Source organism: Schistocerca americana, chromosome 5 (assembly GCF_021461395.2).
Source record: "Schistocerca americana isolate TAMUIC-IGC-003095 chromosome 5, iqSchAmer2.1, whole genome shotgun sequence".
NCBI lineage: Eukaryota > Metazoa > Arthropoda > Insecta > Orthoptera > Acrididae > Schistocerca > Schistocerca americana.
The window spans coordinates 558,134,211-558,155,062 of NC_060123.1; the positions used below are offsets into that span (position 1 = coordinate 558,134,211).

A 20,852-nucleotide genomic window follows, 5' to 3' on the forward strand; every position below is an offset into this window, starting at 1 on the left:
AAATGGTGAATACGCCCTGCAGCTATTAAGTAATATCTGTCATTATAATCTCTGGCAGATGGACTGTTGCAACATGGCAAAGCTACGTATTATGTGCTATAAAAATTAAACATTAAATTTTAACAGCAATTTTTCAGTCGGCAGTAAATGATCTCTTCTATAAACACGTCACATTCCGATTACGGTAGACACTGATGATCAAGGGAATGGAACAGCTACGCGCTGCACCTGACCCGTGGGAGAATGTCACGGAGATGCCGAAAAAACTGGACCGGCAGACACTTGAAGATAGGCGCGATCTGCCACTAGAAAGCTACTTACAATGTTTTACAAACCGGCTATAAATGATGACTCCAAGACTATATTACAACCACATACATATCGCTCCCTTTGGGATCGTGAGAACAAGATGGTGCTGATTACTGGGTGTACAGAGGCGTTTAAGCATTCATTCTTCCCGTGCTTCACACATGAATGGAACTGGAAGAAGTCCTAGTAACTGGTACCGTGGGAAGTACCCTCTGCTATACACTTGGCAGTTGTTTGCAGAGTGTGAATGTAGACGTAGACCGTTGTTACGCCTTACTCTTGCTGTACGGCCAACAATCGATTATACTTCCAGGATCTTCTTGGCGTATTGCAACTGTGTGACTATCCAGGAATTGAAAGTAAACCCTTGTACTTTTCTGGCAGTGCTCTTGCCGTGTGAGCTGCTCAGATTCGTATTAAAATTCCGTCTTCAGACAGAGCTTCTTTCTTTCCGTGAGGTACGCGGTGAAATAGCCGTTGTGGAAAAAGGAGGGTGCTGGCTAATTCTGTTCTGCGCTCATTGACAGCACTCGTTGCTCATTCTAAGCGATAAAGCACCACCCCGTCTGCTTGACACGTTTCATAGTGATGGAATGAACAGTCCACGGGGGTGAAGGTACTTACTTCTCTTCACAGTCACCTGATATTGGCCATGTTGAGAATATCGAGGATGCAGTTCAGGTGGATGGGCACTCTGTAGACCAGTGGTTCCCAACCGGGTGGTAGTTAGCTCCTGAGGGCTAAAACGTAATTTTCTGAGGCGTAAAACCAAAAGGGTACAGTTGTGTTTCGGTTACAAAATTATTTTTGAAAAATTGTTACTATTATCATTATTTCGTAAGACTGTAATACTGCTTACATAAGTTACCAATAAGTACATCTTTTTCCCCAAACACTAGCATTAATGTATGACGTAATATGGTGGTTACAGCCTGTGAAACAAATGTACGAACCTGTTCTTCAGCCGGCCGAAGTGGCCGTGCGGTTCTCGGCGCTGCAGTCTGGAACCGCGAGACCGCTACGGTTGCAGGTTCGAATCCTGCCTCGGGCATGGATGTGTGTGATGTCCTTAGGTTAGTTAGGTTTAACTAGTTCTAAGTTCTAGGGGACTAATGACCTCAGAAGTTAAGTCCCATAGTGCTCAGAGTCATTTTAACCATTTTTTATCTAGTCCGCCCATTACACACGTACTATGTACTTTGTTCCACGCATTTGTGACAGTAAAAATAAGACACATTCATCATGTATGGTTAAATATCTCATGAAAGTGCCTCCTCGAGTAGTACGTAGTTACTGCAAGAGACCATAAATTGGTCCATTATTCACTTCGTAACAGTAAACGAACTAACTGACAACACTGCAGTAGCGGCTACTACACTGCTTTGTGGTCTACACTGTATTATTAGTATTTTTACTATACATTTTTGCCCTTAAGACAGTAGTCCTCGAGTAGTACGTAGTTACTGCAAGAGACCATAAATTGGTCCATTATTCACTTCGTAACAGTAAACGAACTAACTGACAACACTGCAGTAGCGGCTACTACACTGCTTTGTGGCCTACACTGTATTATTAGTATTTTTACTATACATTTTTGCCTTTAAGACAGTGATTGAGCTTGAATGTTACATGATTATTCAATATTCCCCTTTTTTCATGTTTTCTTCTTCTTTTTCTCTTCCTAAAACCTCTTCATTCTTTGATTGTGTTCGTGTTTCCTTTGTTCTATCGATGTTTTCCCTGATATCTTCCTTTCTTTTACTTCAGATTTCGTGTTCATAATTTTGTTTCTGAATTTGTCTCTTTCATCTATCATTCCTTTGTTGATTCCTGCTTGTGTTAGGTCTTCTTCTACTTCAAGAAACTAGTTGGTTTTTTTGATTGAGCTGCTGAGTACATCAAAAATACTCTATGTGTGTCTGATGTTGTTCATTCTGTGTATTTGCTCGAAGAATGTTAATCGACGTTTTCTGATTATGTCTGTGAGTCTGTCTATATGTTCGTATAGTTCTTTGGTTGACCTCTTCATTATTATACCATCTTTACGTACCGCTCCAAAAAATTTTCGAAGGGTTTTACGTTCCGTATTTTCTGTCTCTATGATGCCTGGTTCCCCGATTATGGTCGTTTCTGATAGATGGCATCTGGTAGTACAACTGTATTGTAGTGCCTGAGTTTCGCCTGTCTTGATGTGCTTCTTTTATTGCAATGCACCCATGTGAGTTTGTACGCTTTCTGAAGTTTTTCTGTTCGTTCTGTATTGTATGCCTTGTTTGATCCTCCTATTTGTATGTATTCTCCAAGATACTCTGTTAACCAATCCGTATTTTGTCTGCATCACTCGTGTTTTGTTGTTCTTTCTTTCCATGTATTATGTTTTCTCGTATGATATCTGTAAACCCGTTTTAGCAGAGACTTCATGTAGATATTCCAGGGCTTTTTGCGCTTCTTCTATGTTGTTGCTGAGTATTGCCAAGTCATATGCAAATGCTAGGCATTTTATGATTGTCTTGTTTGCACGTGTTCTTCCTAACTGAATTCCTTTTAGTTTTTCTTCCCACTGCTTGATAATTTTGTCCAGGACTATGTTGAATAGAAGTGGTGTATGTATCTCAAATGGCTCTGAGATTTCTCCCATAACTTTTATTTTGGATGTGGTGTCTCTGAGCGTCTGTTCTATCAGTGCTCTAGTTTTTCTGTCTATTACATATTCTTCTAGTGTGTCAAAGAGAGAGTACTTTTCAGTGGAGTCATAGGCCTTCTTCACAAATGTAACTCCAGTGTTGTTCGCCTGTCTGACCTTCAAGAGTGTTCTCAGGTTCCAAATTTGTTCAATACAGAACCTTCCCTTTCTGAACCCTGCCTGGTATTCACCTATATTTGTATCGACTTACGGTTCCAGTCTGTTCATTAACACCTTGGACAGAATTTTGTAACTGGCCGGTAATAATGAGATCCCTCTGTAATGATTAGGGTCTGTCCTATCTCCCTTTTTGTGGAATAGGCGAATCAGTGCGCATTTCCATTCCCGTGGAATTGTCTCTGTACTCCACATTTCCAAGAGAATTTTTTGAATTTTCTTTGTAATATTTTGGTCTGCGAGTTTCCAGATCGCGGCGATAATGCCATCTTCCTCTGGGGCTCTGTTGTTCTTTAGTTGTTTTATAACCTCCTCTACCTCTGTGATTGTAGGCGGCTTCGAATCTGGATTTTGTGGTGTTTTCGTGGAATATAATTTTTGCCTTGGGCTTCTCAAAGTCGAGGAGTTTATCAAAGTATCCTTTAAGAATATTGCAATTTTGTTTAGTATTTGTTTGTAGAGATCCATTTGTTTTTCTGAAGCAGATATTTGGAGGTTGATAAACCATTATATTTTCTCTGAACATTCTGTAGAAATTTCTGTATTATTATTATTATTATTAGTAGTAGTAGTAGTAGTAGTAGTAGTAGTAGTAGTAGTAGTAGTAAGAACAGTGGTCACAGACAAAGCATTGGCTACCTGAACTCTTCCAATTTCTGCGAGCTCAGAAGTAAGGAGTCATTTACAAACAGTGCGCCTAAATACGGTTCATATGTGTTAATACGGCTGATTTTGAGTTAGTGTGTAGGATGTGGATGAAGCAGGTGTCACAAGGAAGAGGAGTGGTGGAGAGGAAGAATGTTTTGTAACAGCTGTCTACCCTGTATGGATAGTTAGCTTTCTTTTCGCAGAAGGTGGCTTAGGTAACAGTCGCAATGCACTGAGAATTATTTGATCATTCCATAAAAAAAAGTTGTCACAAATAAACCATAGCAATTGATTCATGGTTTAATGAAACTCCAGCAAAAGCTTAACATCATTCTGAAAATGAATGTGTTCAAAGAAAATTCTTTTTGATTGTTTAGTCGGGAACTGATGTCAAATATGGTGGAGGAGAGGGTCGGGGGTGGGGGTGGGGAGGGTTACTAGGTAATATCTGATTGCCCTCGCGGATAATGACCTCAGAAAGACTGGGAACCACTGTCGTCACGAGATTTTATTTACAGCAGTTGAGTTTGTTAGTGTGGGGTCCTGTCCACTTGTCTCTCAATAGGGTGTCTAAAGGATGCTGCCTTCTCTGATAGCTAAACAACAATTCAAGCAAATCACATTAATGGTTTTTATTACGATAAAGTAGAGCCGGCCACTGTGGCCCAGCGGTTCTAGGCGCTTCAGACCGGAACCGCGCTGCTGCTACAGTCGCAGGTTCGAATCCTGCCTCGGGCATGGATGTGTGTGATGTGCTTACGTTAGTTAGGTTTAAGTAGTTCTAAGTCTAGGGGACTGATGACCTCAGGTGTTAAGTCCCATAGTGCTTAGAGCCATTTGAACCGTTTGATAAAGTAGATTAACAATATTTAACTTTGTATTTGCGACGAGTTGTCGCAAGCGAGGGGCGACATGCAGCTAAGTCAGTGTCCTTCACTATATACAATGTCCATGTAAGCAATGGACATGGATCTCTAATAACTGCTCCACTAGTGTCTGTCTTCTACTGTCCTAAGGCTGTCAGGAGCGGCGCTTATATTCTCTTCGTATAGAGGCCGCTCCCGTTGTGGTGCGGTCCTAGCTATTGGCTGACGTCGTCTCACAGCCTTCTCTACTCTTGCGTTCTTCATGTTCGTGCCGGCGCTTTTCTTACGCCGGAACAGTTAACAAGGTTACCAAGTACTTAAAAAAGACAATCACAAGTTCGATATTTTCAGAAGACGTATTTCAGCGTTTCTAAATGGTTCAAATGGCTCTGAGCACTATGCGACTTAACTTCTGAGGTCATCAGTCGCCTAGAACTCAGAACTAATTAAACCTAACTAACCTAAGGACATCACACACATCCATGCCCGAGGCAGGATTCGAACCTGCGACCGTAGCGGTCGCCCGGCTCCAGACTGTAGCGCCTAGAACCGCACGGCCACTCCGGCCGGCTCAGCCTTTCTACACAATTAATTTTATCACTGATGTAAAGTTTACGGTGATAGCTAAAACGAATTGCTTCACTACTTGTCAACTTGTGTTGACAATCCAGGGCCCCTCAGACTTGATTCGTATACATCCCATAGGTGTTTATCCAAATAGAGTGGAGGCAGACAAGAAATAAAACATGTGGGACAAATAAGTGACTACTTGGACCGATTGTAATGGAAGATTGTGATGTACAAATGAGGAAATAAGATGGCAAGGAGTCGTGGAAAGAAAGGGCTGCAGAATTTAACGTCGCCACCCGACGGAACGATCGCTACCTCCAGTGAGATATCGTGATTTCATACGACGCTGAGACGTCCACATATTGGTGCAGAGATTTTTGATCTGGAGGTGGATACCGCCACGTACCCTCCCCTTCTTGGTCTAATTTCACTGGTGGGAATTCTTACCACCGCTGGTGATAAAACTGGCTGCTAACTAGTGGAGAAGCATCACGCTATGACGGCTTAAAACGCTCGGTCTCGGAGACAGCTGATCGTAATACCTGACTGTCTCCACTAGCAGATTTAATTTTCTTCACAACAGAGACAAGCTGACGAGGAGCAAAATGTTTTAGGCCGCACGATACAAAAGACAAATGTAACATAAGCATTGCCACTGGCAAGGAGTACAACAGGATTTCTAATACTCTTTTCCGGAACTTCTGTACAATTACAATTATATGCATAATGTGTGCGCAAAGAATGAGTGTTCTATGACTAGTAAAAATGTATACTAATTAAGATAACATCCAAAGCCCTGATAGAAATAGTATCTTTAAGACCATAGGCCTAATATTAGATCAGGGCAGAAATATTCTTTTTCATAGATCATGGCAGAAATATTCTTTTTCATAGATCATGGCAGAAATGTTCTTTTTCATGTGTAAATTTCAAACTTCTTAGCCATTAAGTACAATAAGCCCATTGATGATAACGCAAAAATGCAAACGCATAGTTCAAGATACAGAGAAAGTAGGTATTTTATCCTGCTGTACGAGTTCTGAAGTGTTAAGAATGTCCAAATAAAATATTATGCTGCCCCAAACACACATTTATTCTATCCACTGCAGGCTTTAATAGCTAATAAATTAAAAATGCTAACCATCACAAATCTAACGTTAAACAATTTAAAACCATATTCACTGTTAATCGACCGTGATTGTTTCAAAAATATGAAAAGGTATTACAGAGACCGCTGCCGCTCACAAAATTTTTTTGACTACTTTTCATTAGTCACCTTGAAAATAAACATCTGAACAACAATGACAACATCACCCAGAAAACTGTGCACTGCTGCAGATATGTAGTTGATACATCATAGTATTTAATAGAACTGAAGAAGAAATAGAAACTTTGTTAAATAGATTCAGCAACTTACACAAAACATCTGCTTTGCCATAGAACATGAGAAAGATAACAAAATAATTTTTAAAACATGACAATAACTGATGCAAACCGGCCCCTGCACATCGGTGTGCACGGAAAACCGACAAATACAGACACACTCATTAACAGAACCTCCACACACCCCAACTCAAGTAAAGATGCCGCATTCAGATCCTTCTTAAACAGAGCACAGAAATTCGTATTTAATGCTGCCGACTGCGAGGGAGAAATAAACAGCATCAAGTACATTGTATGTAGCAATGGCCATCATGAACTTGAAATAGATACACTTTCATAACACATAATAAGAAACAAAAGGAAACAAACTGAAACAGCTATCTCCCACAACATACAAAAAGCAAAGTATGTAACTTTACCATATTTATGAGTCATATCAGGCAAAATAACCAAGCTGTTTAAAAACACAGATATCAGGATTATTTTTGCCACCAACTACTACTTAAGAAAGAAACCGGTCAGTGACACCTCAGAACCAACATAGAAACTGAGCAAATCAAGAATTTATAAATTCACATATAGGCATTGCAACAAATACTACGTCGGCCAAACGGGAAGAACATGTTGGCAGTCTGAATTGATAAAGCTGTCGTCAGCTATAGCGAAACATATAAACAAAACAGGACACAGTATTGCGGTAGAAAACGATCTTAAAAGTACTGCATACCTTAGAAAAGAGCTGGAAAATGAACATCTTGGAAGAGATGAAATGACAGAGTTTTAGAATTCAAATTTCTTCATGAGTTTCAATTCGGTACTCTTAAAATCGAAAATATGTAGCATGTTTACATATGAGTGAGTGTAGGTCCCTGCAATATCTTTGTTATTCTTAAATTAAAACTTTTGTAGTGTCATATTTATTATGAAAATGCCACAGTCGCTCATTTTGTAATACATCGCGCCAACCATCATCAACGATGTGACAACAAGAAATGTAGAAGGCATTACAAGTGCTTGACAACACCAGGATCGACATATCGATAAACAAATCGAAAAATTTTGTTTTGACCGCCATCTTATTTTATGCACTGTCTGTGATACCGTTTTCTAAGATACTTGTAGAAGTTTATGAACAATGGCTAACAAGATCAAAAGAGCCATAGAAATAGAGCCACATCATAAGAAAACTACCACGTCACAAAATTCGAAATTTTTGATGTAAACAGCAAACCAAATTACATAGTGGCATCCATTTTTCTTAGGTTATCCTTCTTTCTTGACAGGATGACCACAGCACGTACCAAGTCTATACAAAGAAACTTCAATATACATGTGCGCTTGGGTTAGATGTTTTTGTACTGCCACTGTAGCCTGTTGATGAGTTCTAACCTCGAAAGAGTGGTCAACAAATTATGTGACTGGCAGCGGTATTTGTAAAAATCCTTTGAAACATAAAGTTCATAGCGAAATCTATAAAAGCGACATATACCGAATATTTTTTTTCACGATATGAAGTCGTTTATTTTAAACAATTCGTTGCCAGTAATATAATGAACTGTATTCGCAGTGAGATAGTATCTACAAATTTCTGCCGGCCGCGGTGGTCTCGCGGTTCTAGGCGCGCAGTCCGGAACCGTGCGACTGCTACGGTCGCAGGTTCGAATCCTGCCTCGGGCATGGATGTGTGTGATGTCCTTAGGTTAGTTAGGTTTAAGTAGTTCTAAGTTCTAGGGGACTGATGACCACAGCAGTTGAGTCCCATTGTGCTCAAAGCCATTTTTTTTACAAATTTCTGTTCCCTTTTTCCTATTTAAATTTCAGTAGCAAAAACTCTTGTTGGAAAAACACACCTTTATTCCCGAGGTGGAAGACTGATATGTAGTGTATAAGTCCTTATGGAATGCTATATGTGTCTTCAATACGGGTTGGAAAAGTGTACAGAAACGGTATCTGATATTTACATTTGTTTCAGATACTACTTTGCAACATAATCATCATATCGACTCATAAATTTGTCGTAACAGATAGGTTGTCTTAATACTGCTGCAAAAAATTACTGCCTCCCCATTGTTTATATTTGAAATGTGTTGGATAACTATTGCTGATCTTTTATAAATGGATTTTATTTTGTTCCTTAACGTTTGTTTTACGCTTTTAAGCGGTCTATAAGTTAAATAATTAATACTCTATGTGGACTGTTCGGAAAGTAAATTCCGACGCTGCATGATGCACAGAGGATCGGGGGTAGCGGAGTGATTTCAGCATAAGTGTCACCCGGCCCAGTACGAGTCTGCTCGTGCCGCGGAAAGTAATTGACCTGTTTGTGCCATGAACATAAATCAAAACGGCTGCTGTCATCGAAAATCCCGCCGCTTGTGTTTTACGAGCTTAATACGTTTCCTGTGTGCGAAAAACACGGAAGCATAGATTTTCATAGAAAACTTTGTGCAGTACACGGAGAGAACATTAGAAGTGGTAGTGCTTCAGAAAATGTTTCTGTTTGTTTCGGGACAATTAGACGAGCGTACCTGGCAAAGAAATAAGTTGACGACCATCTGTTGTGACAACTGAACTTTTTGCAAATGTTAATGAGAGAATCAGAGAAAATCGTGAGTTTACGATTACAGAATTATCAGTCCGTTTCCCCTCAGGTCTCTTGGATAGTGACTTATAAGCTTGGTTATCACAAACTCTGGGCGTGATGAGTCCCAAAGCTTTTGACTACTGTCCACAGAACGATGAGATTGGGAACCGCATAACGCTTATGATGCGATACGATACGGGAGGAGATGAATTCCTCGCTCACATTGTGGCAAGGGATAACGCATAGGTTGGATAAGTCAGCTTGGAGACAAAAACCTGGGGCCATACTAGGTCGCCATGTAAGCCTTTCAGGTGGCGCCAAACATTTCCTGCAAAAAAACTGATAACCGCTTTTTGGGACAGAAAGGGAATGCTCCTTGTTGATTTAATGCTAACAGGCAATACAATGAAATCCGAAATTATTGCAAAATCCTAAAGCAGCTCAGATGAGCTATACGGAATAAAAGGCGTGGAGTGCTGAGATTAGGGTCCTTTTTGGGGGACGATGACTTTGGGCCACCTACTGCCGCACGCACACAAACGTAGCTTAGCGGTTCAACAGCGAGTTATTTGATCATCCTCCGTACCGCCTTGATTTATCGCCAAGTGATTTTCACCTTTTTCCATAGATGAAAAAATAGCAAGCATCACGGGTTTGAAGATGACCTGAGTTAAAGAATAGTGTCAGAGCATGGTTTAGGTCACAGGCAGCAGAATCCTGTAACGAGGGCATTGATAACGCGTTCCTCCTGCCTTAATCTAGGAGGCAGTTGTGTAGAAAAACAGACAGCTGTAGCGTTACGTTCTATATACTAAAAAACCTCTCAACATAATGTCGGAATTTTTATAAATTAACGTAACTTATTTTCTGTATAACCTTCATAATAATTACTTTCTTCTAATAAGTATTGAGTTCTAGTTGTGTAGTGTAAATATATGTTGTTTAATTGCAATTTTGTTCGTTAACACATTATTTGCAGTAGTTTGAAGCAAAGTGTATGATTTGAGCGTTTGCTTTTATCACTGCTATCTTCTGTGTGTGTGTCCATTGACTCTTAAGTGCCCACTGCACGTTTTTCTCAGCCACTGAGATCATTACTGATGAATAATGAATATCCTTTACTACATGCAAGCGCTAAGATGCGGGAAATAAGGAGCCTGAGGAGAAACGGGGATGTATTTACTTCATTAGCACGGGACACAGTGTGACGGGGCAGCAGTCATTTGTGTGTTTCAGAACCATTTCTGCGCAGACGCCCTCCATCCCCAGTTTGTTTACCAAAATATTATGAAACACGGGGTGAGACAAATTCATGTCTTTTCAATGTAAATTGCCGGAAAAAAAGCAAAAACCTCACGGACCATGTTCAGTGGTACCAGGGTGTAATACGTGCATACTGAGAGGATTGTAGTGTTAATGAATCATTTGTCACTGTCATTGGCGATCAGATGGCATTCAGGAGCCTCGTCTGTGCTCCCTCTGTTCTGAGTCTACAGGCAGTGATTGTGCTGAGTTTAGAGATGAACAGTGTTCACAACATTCATTCTAGGGCACTGCCATACCCCACTCACGAGCACGTACTCTTGTCGAACTTAGCCATTTGGATACGGTCGCATTGTGGGCGTGCGTGAAGCTAGATGGTCGAGTCGACGGATTATTGCACGTATTGAGCACGTAGTACTGATGGTGTGCCGCTGCTTTCAGTAGTGGCCTGTGGAATATTCCTACACCTGTAGACCAGGTTCTGGACGTCCACGTGGTACAGACACTCGCCAAGATCGACACACAGTGCGAGCAGCGGTGTCCGATAGAACATGGTGCAGGGACGAAATCGTGGCATATATTTCACATGCTGCGCCATGAGGGATCATTGGGAACATTCTGTTTGCAGCAGGACTAAGAACACGTTTTCCCGGCTACCACTGACATCACAAAACTACCAATCACGAATACTTCGGTGTCGTGAAAGAGTCGACTGGAGAGTGGAATGACGATGAGTTGAGTTCAGTAATGAAAGTTATTCTGTCTGTATGCGAGTGATGGACGTACACGTGTAAGGCGTAGACCTGGTGAACTGCCTATTCCAGAGTGCATCCTCCCCCGACATCAGATCCCATCCCAGGCTTTATGGCGGTTGAGCGATATGTTACAGTTCGAGTCACCTTTGGTGTTGCTGCAAGGTAAGGTAACCAGTCTCCGACACATTGTTATCCCCGAGCTGCTGCCATTTCTTCGACAGGAAGGCGATGCGCTTTTTCGCCAGGAGTGTGCATGTCCACATATAGCTGCTGCGGCGTAATGTGCTCTTCGTGGTCTACATCCACTGCTGTGGCCCGCAAGATCGCTAGTTTTCTCTCCAATTGAACAAGTATGGGACATGACGAAGCGGGAGCTTACTTGTTCTCCCCCACCTGCAAGAAGTATTGCCGAATTGAAGGAAAAGGCGCAAGATGCTTGGAACAATCTATCGCAGGATGCCATTCGGCACCCTTACGATCGTTTGCAAGCGAGAATACACGCCTACGTTGACGCCAAAGTTGGGTACACTATGAACTAATGCGACTTTTTGGACACTTTTACTGTAACATGTGTGTTTCATTTGCTCTGAATTTATCACCATACAGCCCTACAATGATGGACTACCTGTCAACTCACTTGTCAATAAAATGATCTTTCCCTTGAGGGTGTTGCATATTTTACCGGAAGTGTATTTTTGGTGTTAACTTACTTCAACAGGATCGTATTATATTTCTGGTTCTGTCTATATTTCGGTCTGGTCTCGATGTTGATGGTTTTCCAGTTTGATATTTGCCTTCATCTTCTTCCCCCTCTCGTTCATTAACTATTTGGCCATAGAACCAACATAGATTATACTACTGTCACAGTACATTCATCACCCTCCAAAACACCCACGCAGGCCCTCGTACTTCTGTCTTAAATCACTTGAAAGACAATGCCTTTGACAACACAAATATTTCATACATGTCTTGTTGATAAGCAAAAACTAATTGCTCTCCAGTTTGATTGGCGCCCAGTCATTTCTGTTTATGAATTACCGCATTTTCGACAGACGCATGAGAGGATGTGGTGACCAATGAAATTCCACACTCGATTACGGTAAACAGGCCATTTTCAAGTGAACCTAAAACGTATTAGCACACAACAAAATCTGAAGTCCAGAAGAGTCAATAATATTTCACACTGTCTTAGGCAGTGGCTACACACAAAATCAGTGACGCACGTGATGTGTCCTTGCTCGCAATACTGTACGAGTGAGACACATCATTGCACATTTTTGTATGACTTTGGGTTATGACATATGCAAATCCACTTCACAATCAGTTGAAAATGGCTTGCATTCCAAAACCTATTTCGTATAAAAATTGGACATTAGATCCATGCAGTCGTCTGGCGAAAATGTTGTTTCATAACAAAATTTGTATCGCCCATTTTCAGAGTACGCTTGAAGCGATGTCTCCTTGAAAAACTTCAGTACGGATCACCACTTTACCTAGCGACCTGAAATTCGTGTTAAAATATGTGTATTGTTGACCTTTTGTTGCAACCAAAACACACCCACCATGGTAGAAGATGTAACATTACACTGTCAGTCTCATTACTTTGTAGACGATTTTCTTAAGCTATGGAAAGAAAGCATGTACAGTACTTTTTCTCCGTCTACTTGCTTACTCATCTTTGTAATGAAGTATTAATTCAGGGAATTAAATGAACACTGAGCCCTATCATCATTCTGTCACCTGTCGTTAAAGTTGCCTTTGATTTTGAGCTGAAATGCACTAAAACAGAGTGGTTCACAGGCGTTTGACAATATTTCCGGCTTGAAGAACACACTCATGTTGTCTTATTTACGGTTTTTCATTTGCACATGAGTAAAGAAAATACGAGGGCTGTTTGGAAAGTAAGTTCCGATCGGTCACGAAATGGAAACCACTGTGACAATCCGATGAAGCATTGCATATGTGTTGGGCAGTGTCTATGGTACACCAGTCGGTCGCGTCCTGTCGCTCTTTTCAGTTCTGAGCGAACGTTGAACAAGTAAAGATGCCTAGAAAATACTGTCTCTCACCAAGTGTGAGGGCCTAGTGAGAGATTTCGCCTGATGTCATGCAGCCCACACAACATAACTGTCATATGGCTCCTTCTTATTGGTAAAAATTCTCGGCCGCACCCCGCAGGGGCAATGAAGATGCTCCTGCAGCGTTTTCGCTGGGTCTCATCTCTGCTCAGATGAGCTGCTGGCTATGAAAACAACGCTTTGACACAGAAAACGAGCTGTAGATAAGCGTAGGGAATTGGCGAAAAGCGCAGGCTGCTGCCTTCAATGACGAAGGTATTGGAAAGTTGGTACAACACTACGACAAATGTCTAAGTCGGAGCGGTGACTATGTAGAGAAGTGGATGGAAGATGTAGCTAATTGTTGCAAATAAAACATTTTTGATTTTCGCAGTGGTTTCCACTTCGCAATGTACCGGGACTTATTTTCCAAATATTCCTCATATATTTCATGTACTTTGTATTATTGCTGATGTTATATTTAGTGCATTGACGTTTATTTTCATAGTTGTTGATGTTTTTCTTTTGTTACAGGTAAGTGGAAATCGTCGCCTCTCGCCGGCATGCTGTTCTGTTTAACGGAGACCCTGGGGAGCGAGTTGTTTTAAAGGGTGCGTTAATGGGAATGTCACGAAATAAGACTATGTACCAGAAGCTACGAGTCATTCAAAAACCTACGGAATACAAACGAAAAAGAAAACGATGGGAAACTTGAAAATAATTTGTTTATACTTTGGTGAGTATAGGACGCGTGGGCGGGGTAGCTTCCTTCTCCATCGCCTTGTAGTTTATTTGTAGCTGTTTGCTATAAGTGATAGGTTTTCGTATTAATATCAGACACGTCAGCGGGAGTAACTGAAGATACATTTTGTGTACATTCATCACAGCCAGTGGTTAAGAACTGCCAATATCATACAACTGCGGTGATTAACAGAAATAGAAAAGTATTAGAGGAGGAACTGGAAGACAATAAGTAGGCATGAATAAGATTTCATACAGTTGATTTTCTTTCTGCATCATAGAAATTCATTAACGTTTTAACTGTTTTAGAATGCCATACTTTTGGTAGGGATTGTCGCGGGATGTTAACAAATGTCGCACTGAAGTATCTGTGTGGAGCATAAGTTTATATATTGATAACAAGAAGCAGCTCATGATTACGACGAAATGTCACATAATTTTTCGAAGTGATGGAAAGAGAAGAACAGTAACAAGCTGCTGGTTTTAAATATGCGGAATTTTCAAAGAACTTAGACCACTGAACTACATCCACGCCCCAATAACAAACCATGAATGAATGATGTTACAGCTGAGATTGGTACACCTGCTAGTAACTTTCTTGTTATGACCACCACCACATCTTGTCAGAATAGTTCACCGATTGTACGTACTTAAAAAAGATCATATTTAAGTGTACCGGTATATTAAATTTATTTTTGCCATCACAGTCACCTCTTACGCAATGGCTACTGGTTTTGGGCGAAACCCACCATTACACCACAGTCGTTGCAAAAATTGTAGCACTGTCTAGTTATTGTGTATACATACATATGAAATTTGCAATTAGAGTAACTAGCGACGTGTTAAGATTCTGGTGTGAACATAGGCTTCACATTAAATCAAGAAACGGTTTGTAAATAATACTCCACTGTGACGACGTAAACAAATGCAATATTTATTGAAGGTGCGGATACCGACTTTTGACATATATTAATATGACACTTTTCCATACAAAAGTAGCTGTCATTAACAAGCGTGGGAAAGGAGAAGGAAGCAAACGGTGTGTAGAACAGAAGTAGAATACAAAATATTAGGCTGACAATACCGCTGTATAGACAGTTATGTCGCTGATCACATTTGAACTGCTTGCATAGATAAACACTAGAGTCAACTGTTTCCAGCAGAATTGGTTATTCAAATAACCTACTTGGCGTGATCCTTGTATGTGCCGACATTGTTAGTTCAAGAAGTGAATACGTAACACACGTTGAATAGACACACTTTAGCGTTTTGAAGACTTAAAATGGTTTAGCGGTTATCCAGTCATCTTGAAGAAAGGGCGATAACTTAATATGTACTGTCAACACTGTGCACAAAAGTGTGATGAGTGATGACTATGGTCAGCTTTCAAGTGAGATTTTCAAGTGAATCTCATCAGCAGACTACGCTGGGCGCAACCAAAACAACACGTCATGATATTGGTGAATAATCTTATTTCGACTAACACGAATGTAGAATAGTAACTATCTTCCTGGGATCCGTTATGTCGCCTCATAACCATTAATACTTCTACGGCGACAGATTCGGTGGCACTTTGTACTGCGGCTACATTGACTACTTACGGAGATGGATGTGCATTGCGTTGTTTCACATAGCTTGCTACTTTTTTATATTTTCAATCGCCTCTGGTTGTGATTTAGAACTGTATGTATCGGAAATTATTATGTTTTCTATGAGGGTAATCCCAAAAGTAAGGTTTCCCATTTGTTTTAAGTACATAGACCTGTTTATTTCAACAATGGTTTACATCAGTTTACAGCTTGAACATTTAGCTATTTTTCGAAATAATCACCATTTCTGTCGACGCATTTTTGTAGACGCTGTGGTAGTTTTTGTTTGCCCATGTCATACCAGCTCACTGCCATGCTGTTCAGAAGGTTATGAACCTCTTCTTTCACCTCGTCACCACCCAGGTTTCGTCAACCGTGACAATTGAGTCCAGAAAGTTCTCCTGTTCGGCTGCAAGGCTGTGAAGAAATGCGCGGGAAACATCAACTCGTTGCCGCATATGGTCCTCAGTCAGCATGCGTGGCACCCATCTTGCGCACACTTGGATTTCAATCGGCGCTGTGCCCTTTGCGTTCAAAAACCAAATAACTGCGCGCAATTCGCATTTGGCGGTAACATCCAACAGGAGCTCCATTCTCAACGGCTGCCAAGCCAAGACTGGGACTCTCAGCGCGGCGTGCGTATGTTTACACACAGCGCGTGAAGCACTCTTCATAACAGTATGATCAACTGCCACACAGAGTTCTGTACTTTAAAAAAAATGGAAGACCTTAATTTTGGGATTACCCTCGTTGACCCAGAGCCCCATATTCTAACTTAACAGCGTCCATAAATATATACGTAGGTTATTATGATTACCTTATGTGTCTCAATATCCTCGGTGAAGGTCGTGGTCTTAACCCACCAGCATTTTAATGTCCTGCTATGGGCTGCAAGTCTAGCGACCTGTCTGCCTGCGAACGTGTTTCTGAGCAGACGCAAAGGCAAAATTCGACTCCCACCTGCATCAGAAATGTTACTATCTCTGACCCTAGTCGCGTCGGATGTTTGAGGTACAAAGTAACATAGTAATAATCACATAGACTGCTGTAAGTTTTGTTGGCTTGCAATAAATGGTTGTTGAAGTTATGTATTGCCATTTATATTGTTGCATCTTGTTTGTGAGCAGAGTTCTCGCTGTCTGTACAGTAGCTTGATTAAACGCAAAACAAGCTAATGAGTGTATATCTACATCGTAAGCAGACTAACAGATATAAAGTATCCAGAAACTTATTACTGGACATTAATATATTGAGTGTCCACCCTTAGGCTTTATGACGGTTTGAATGTTTCTGGGGACACTTTGAACGAGCTGTCTGAGAGTCTGCAGAAGAAGTGTAGCCCATTCTTCGTCAAGAGTTGAAGCCAGAGAAGGTAAGGATGATGGATGCTGGGCTCGAAGTTGACATTCTATCTCATTCCAGAGAGTATCATTGCGTTCAGGTCAGAAATCTGGGCAGGCCAATCCATTTCAGGACTGTTATTATCCACATGCAATTGCCTCATTGATGCTGTTTTATGAAAGGGTGAATTGTCCTGCTGATTCAATGAATCATCTTCTCCGAACTCTTCCTGTACTGTATGAAGTACACAATGGTATAAAATGTGTTCGTATCCTTTCTCATTTAGCGTTTTCTTAAGTGGAGTAAGAGGACCATACCACAGCCACGAAAAATAAAAAACCCTGTACCGTAACCCAACTTGCTACTTACTTCACTGTTGGTACTACTACACATGATGGCAGGAAACGTCTTCCAGGCATTCGCCAAACCAAAATCCTTCCATCGGATTTCGCCACGGTATAGCGTGATTCATCACTACAAGTCAGCCGTTTCAAGTAATCTCGTATCCATTGGGGCCGTTCTTTACACCGCCTTAGGGGTTGCTTAGCATTGACTACAGAAAGTGTGGCTTATGAGGAGCGACTGGACCATGGTACCCCATTCTTTCTAACTCCCTAAGCACAATCAGTGTGCTACCTGGACTGCTGGTAGCACTTTGGAGATCACGAGTGTATCCCTCCAAAGGTTTCACGGGATATTTTGCAACCAGCTACCGCAGTGCTCGAAGGTATCTGTCCGCCAGTTCACGAGGTCAGCCTGTTCTTGCTTTAGCTGTGGTTTCTCGTTCGCATTCCACTTCAGAACCACATCAGATCACCAACAGCCTATTCTGGCGGCATAAGAAAGGCTAGATGTCCCTGATTGATTTGTTACTCTGGTGACACCCAGTGAGTAGTCCACTTTGGAAGTCACTGAGTTATCATGACTGACTCGTTCTGCAGTTACTGCCTCTATACTGACGACACAATACACCCATCCTTCCGGTTCTGCCTCTCATGACATTTAATAATCAATTCCACATTACATAGGGTTGTCCGCATACGTTTCGTTAGATACTGTACCAGGTTGAAAATGGATGGCAGTTTGAATCATCTTACATGACAGGACAGTCATCTTAGTGCGACATTACTACGTAACTTATTGGTATTGAAGGCCAAATGATTTACTATATTCTTGTCCAGTTGCAGTTGTTGTATTGTAATGCCAGTTGTTTATAATAATTATGCCCCAAATGTTACAATAATTCAATGTTCATTCCTATTCGCCGGCTCGCAACACTATAATTATTATTCTCCGCAGCCAAAGAATACATTAGTTTTCCGCATTTGTATATCCTACTAAGGATATTCTAGTATATTATGGCAGGATACTATGTAAATGAAACTATCGACATGGGCTAGCATAATGAAATGCTCGGCGTCAGTATATTACACGCTGAAATGTCAGTACCAAAAAGTAGGACATCATTAACATAAAACGATCTTAGGACTCAGTCAATAATCGATTTTTCAAATTCCGAAAATACCGGAGTATTTCACCTACGATGCGAACGCTGTCGGCGTTGCTGGGGAATCAGTACCGCCATAACCGGGCTTCCATCACCGCATGACTCCCTGGCCTGAATCTGAGACAGTGGAGCAGGTGGCGTATCTGTTAACAGGGCGTCTCGTGCCTCTTTTACTGTACGAGTACAAGCGAGAGTTGGTGTATGTAGTTTCTACTCACTGTGATACACGCGAAGGATCAGCAGGTTTTTTTTTTTAATCCGAAACTATGCAAGAAGAGAGAGATACGTATGATGTCGTCCTGCCTTCATGTGAAAAAACTGCAGATGCACGCTTCGCAATGATTCCACGATACATCGATTAGTAAAAAAATTTCAAGGAACAGTATCCCTGTTAAACAAAGGAAGGTCTAGAAAATCAAATTTCTTAACCAAGGATAAACAAGAAATCTGTTGTGTCAGTCGTATCTGGTCACTCAACTTGTGAATCATTAAAAAGTTACGCTAGTGCCTCGATTGACGAATTACACGATGTCAGTGGTGCAAGTAGCTTTTCGAGTTTGTTCATTATGGAGCGGTTGTACCTGAAATGAAATGATGTTTTTTTTTTTTTTCTGGTGAAATGGGCTGGATTCATCAGTGGCGTGAACTTGCACAGATAAGGACACTGGAGTTCTGACAATCTTCATGTATTACATCAAGAGAGCTTTTGTATTACGTGAAAACAGGAGTGCGGTATGTAATTATCGGATCGATCATTTTCCGACTACCCAAAACTTCTAATGTGTGTGAGAGAGAGATGTGTTGTGTCCAGGCGAACTACTTTCGCCCGGCTACAACTGTGGGTTCTTTTTTTGCTATAGGAGGAGGATCGTCAATCATGGAAATATGAGTCCACTTTATTAATAAATGAATAAAAGATCTGCTTAACTTTGACACACTTCTTTGCCACAGGAGTACTGGGTAATTTACAGCTTTCAAGGACTAGCTAAGCATCACTTGATGCACCAATTAACGATTTCTGCTGAGGTACAATATTCAACACTACGGAGCACATTTCATCAGAAACTTTAACTGTCACTCTTCTACTCGATGATGTTGACAGCTGTAATGAGGTCTCGAGCTAGAGCAGAGTTCTTGCTAGCTCGGCACTATATTGAGCTCAGCGTGGTGCTCTGGAGCGCCTGCCATCGTTCTTGCGGATTGCAGCGAGTCCTCGCTGTTGTCTGCGGTATCGTTTCGCGTTATCAACTTTGGTGTGGCAGCACAATCTCTGTACGATACCACAATATGTACTTAAACTATTTCGTAGAGCTCTAGCAACTGTCGAAAAGATCGACGGTTACTTTATGTAGGATAAGTATACAAGTTCACTCATTACCAAAGCTCCTATGACAATATTTCGAGGTGTTTGCAATGATGGTATTGTTGGCTGCACTCCTCGTTCTCACTTGATTTTTAACTCTGGGAGAAGTCGAAAGATAAAGTGTACGCAAAGAATCCTTCCACAATCGAAGTGACAAGACAGTATTCGACTTATGATTTCAAGAGTGCGACGAGTGTTGGGCCGCACGTACAGAAGGTGTCAGCTTGCTGTTGTCGCAGATGGACATCGTTTTGACCAGCTGCTGCGAATAAAGGTAAGATCAATTTAGCCGCATTGAACATTACTTTATACCTCAAATCAGGGAAGACTCGCCCAGACGTCAAGTGGTAATTGCTGAGGTAACCTGCGTCACCACATCCTGTGCGAACTGCAGGGAGGCACTCTTCGGTGTACAATATGTAAAAAGCACAACAGTCTATAATCGCAATTGTGTGTTTTATTTAATGACCGGTTGCAATCGTAATGTTCACTTTCAGATTGATCTAAAAAAGTTATCAATATTACAAGTAACAACGTGACTCACATTGTCTGTGAGGGAAATAACATATACGAGGTTTGTCCGGAAAATACGTATAAAAGTTGAATAATGTCTTTATGTTACAAGTTGCAGTCACCGCCATGTGGGACTACTGCTGTAATAAATCCCATCAACGCTCAGTTCGAGTCAGAGCATTCTGCGTGAAGGTGGGAGTGTGCGGCAGCTTGTTGACAGTTACCCTTTTTCACCTGCCGTCGGCATGGAGCTCTCTCTGATTGAGGAACAGCGCGTCAACATCAAGTTTCTTGCAAAGCTAGGCAAGAATGGCCGTGAGATTTTTGAATGTTTGAAACAGGCTTACGGAGACAATTCTCTGAAGGAACCAACCGTGAACAAGTGGTTAAAAAGGTTCCGGGATGGCCAAGAAGAAGTGAACGATGACCCTCGCCCACGACGCCCGTCGACATCGAGTTCCGATGCAAATGTTGAACGAATTCGTGCTTGTGTTCTTAAAGAC

General features: G+C 41.3%; 1 protein-coding gene across 1 annotated transcript in view; it reads left to right on the forward strand.

The window, feature by feature from the left end:
- LOC124615493 overlaps positions 1–14,543 on the forward strand; it is a 368,325-nt gene extending 353,782 nt beyond the window's left edge. Inside the window, exon 4 of the mRNA XM_047143437.1 lies at positions 13,830–14,543. Coding sequence (XP_046999393.1) covers positions 13,830–13,903 — 74 coding nt within the window. The 3' untranslated portion in view covers positions 13,904–14,543. The remainder of the gene's footprint in view (positions 1–13,829) is intronic.
- Positions 14,544–20,852: the final 6,309 nt, after the last annotated feature.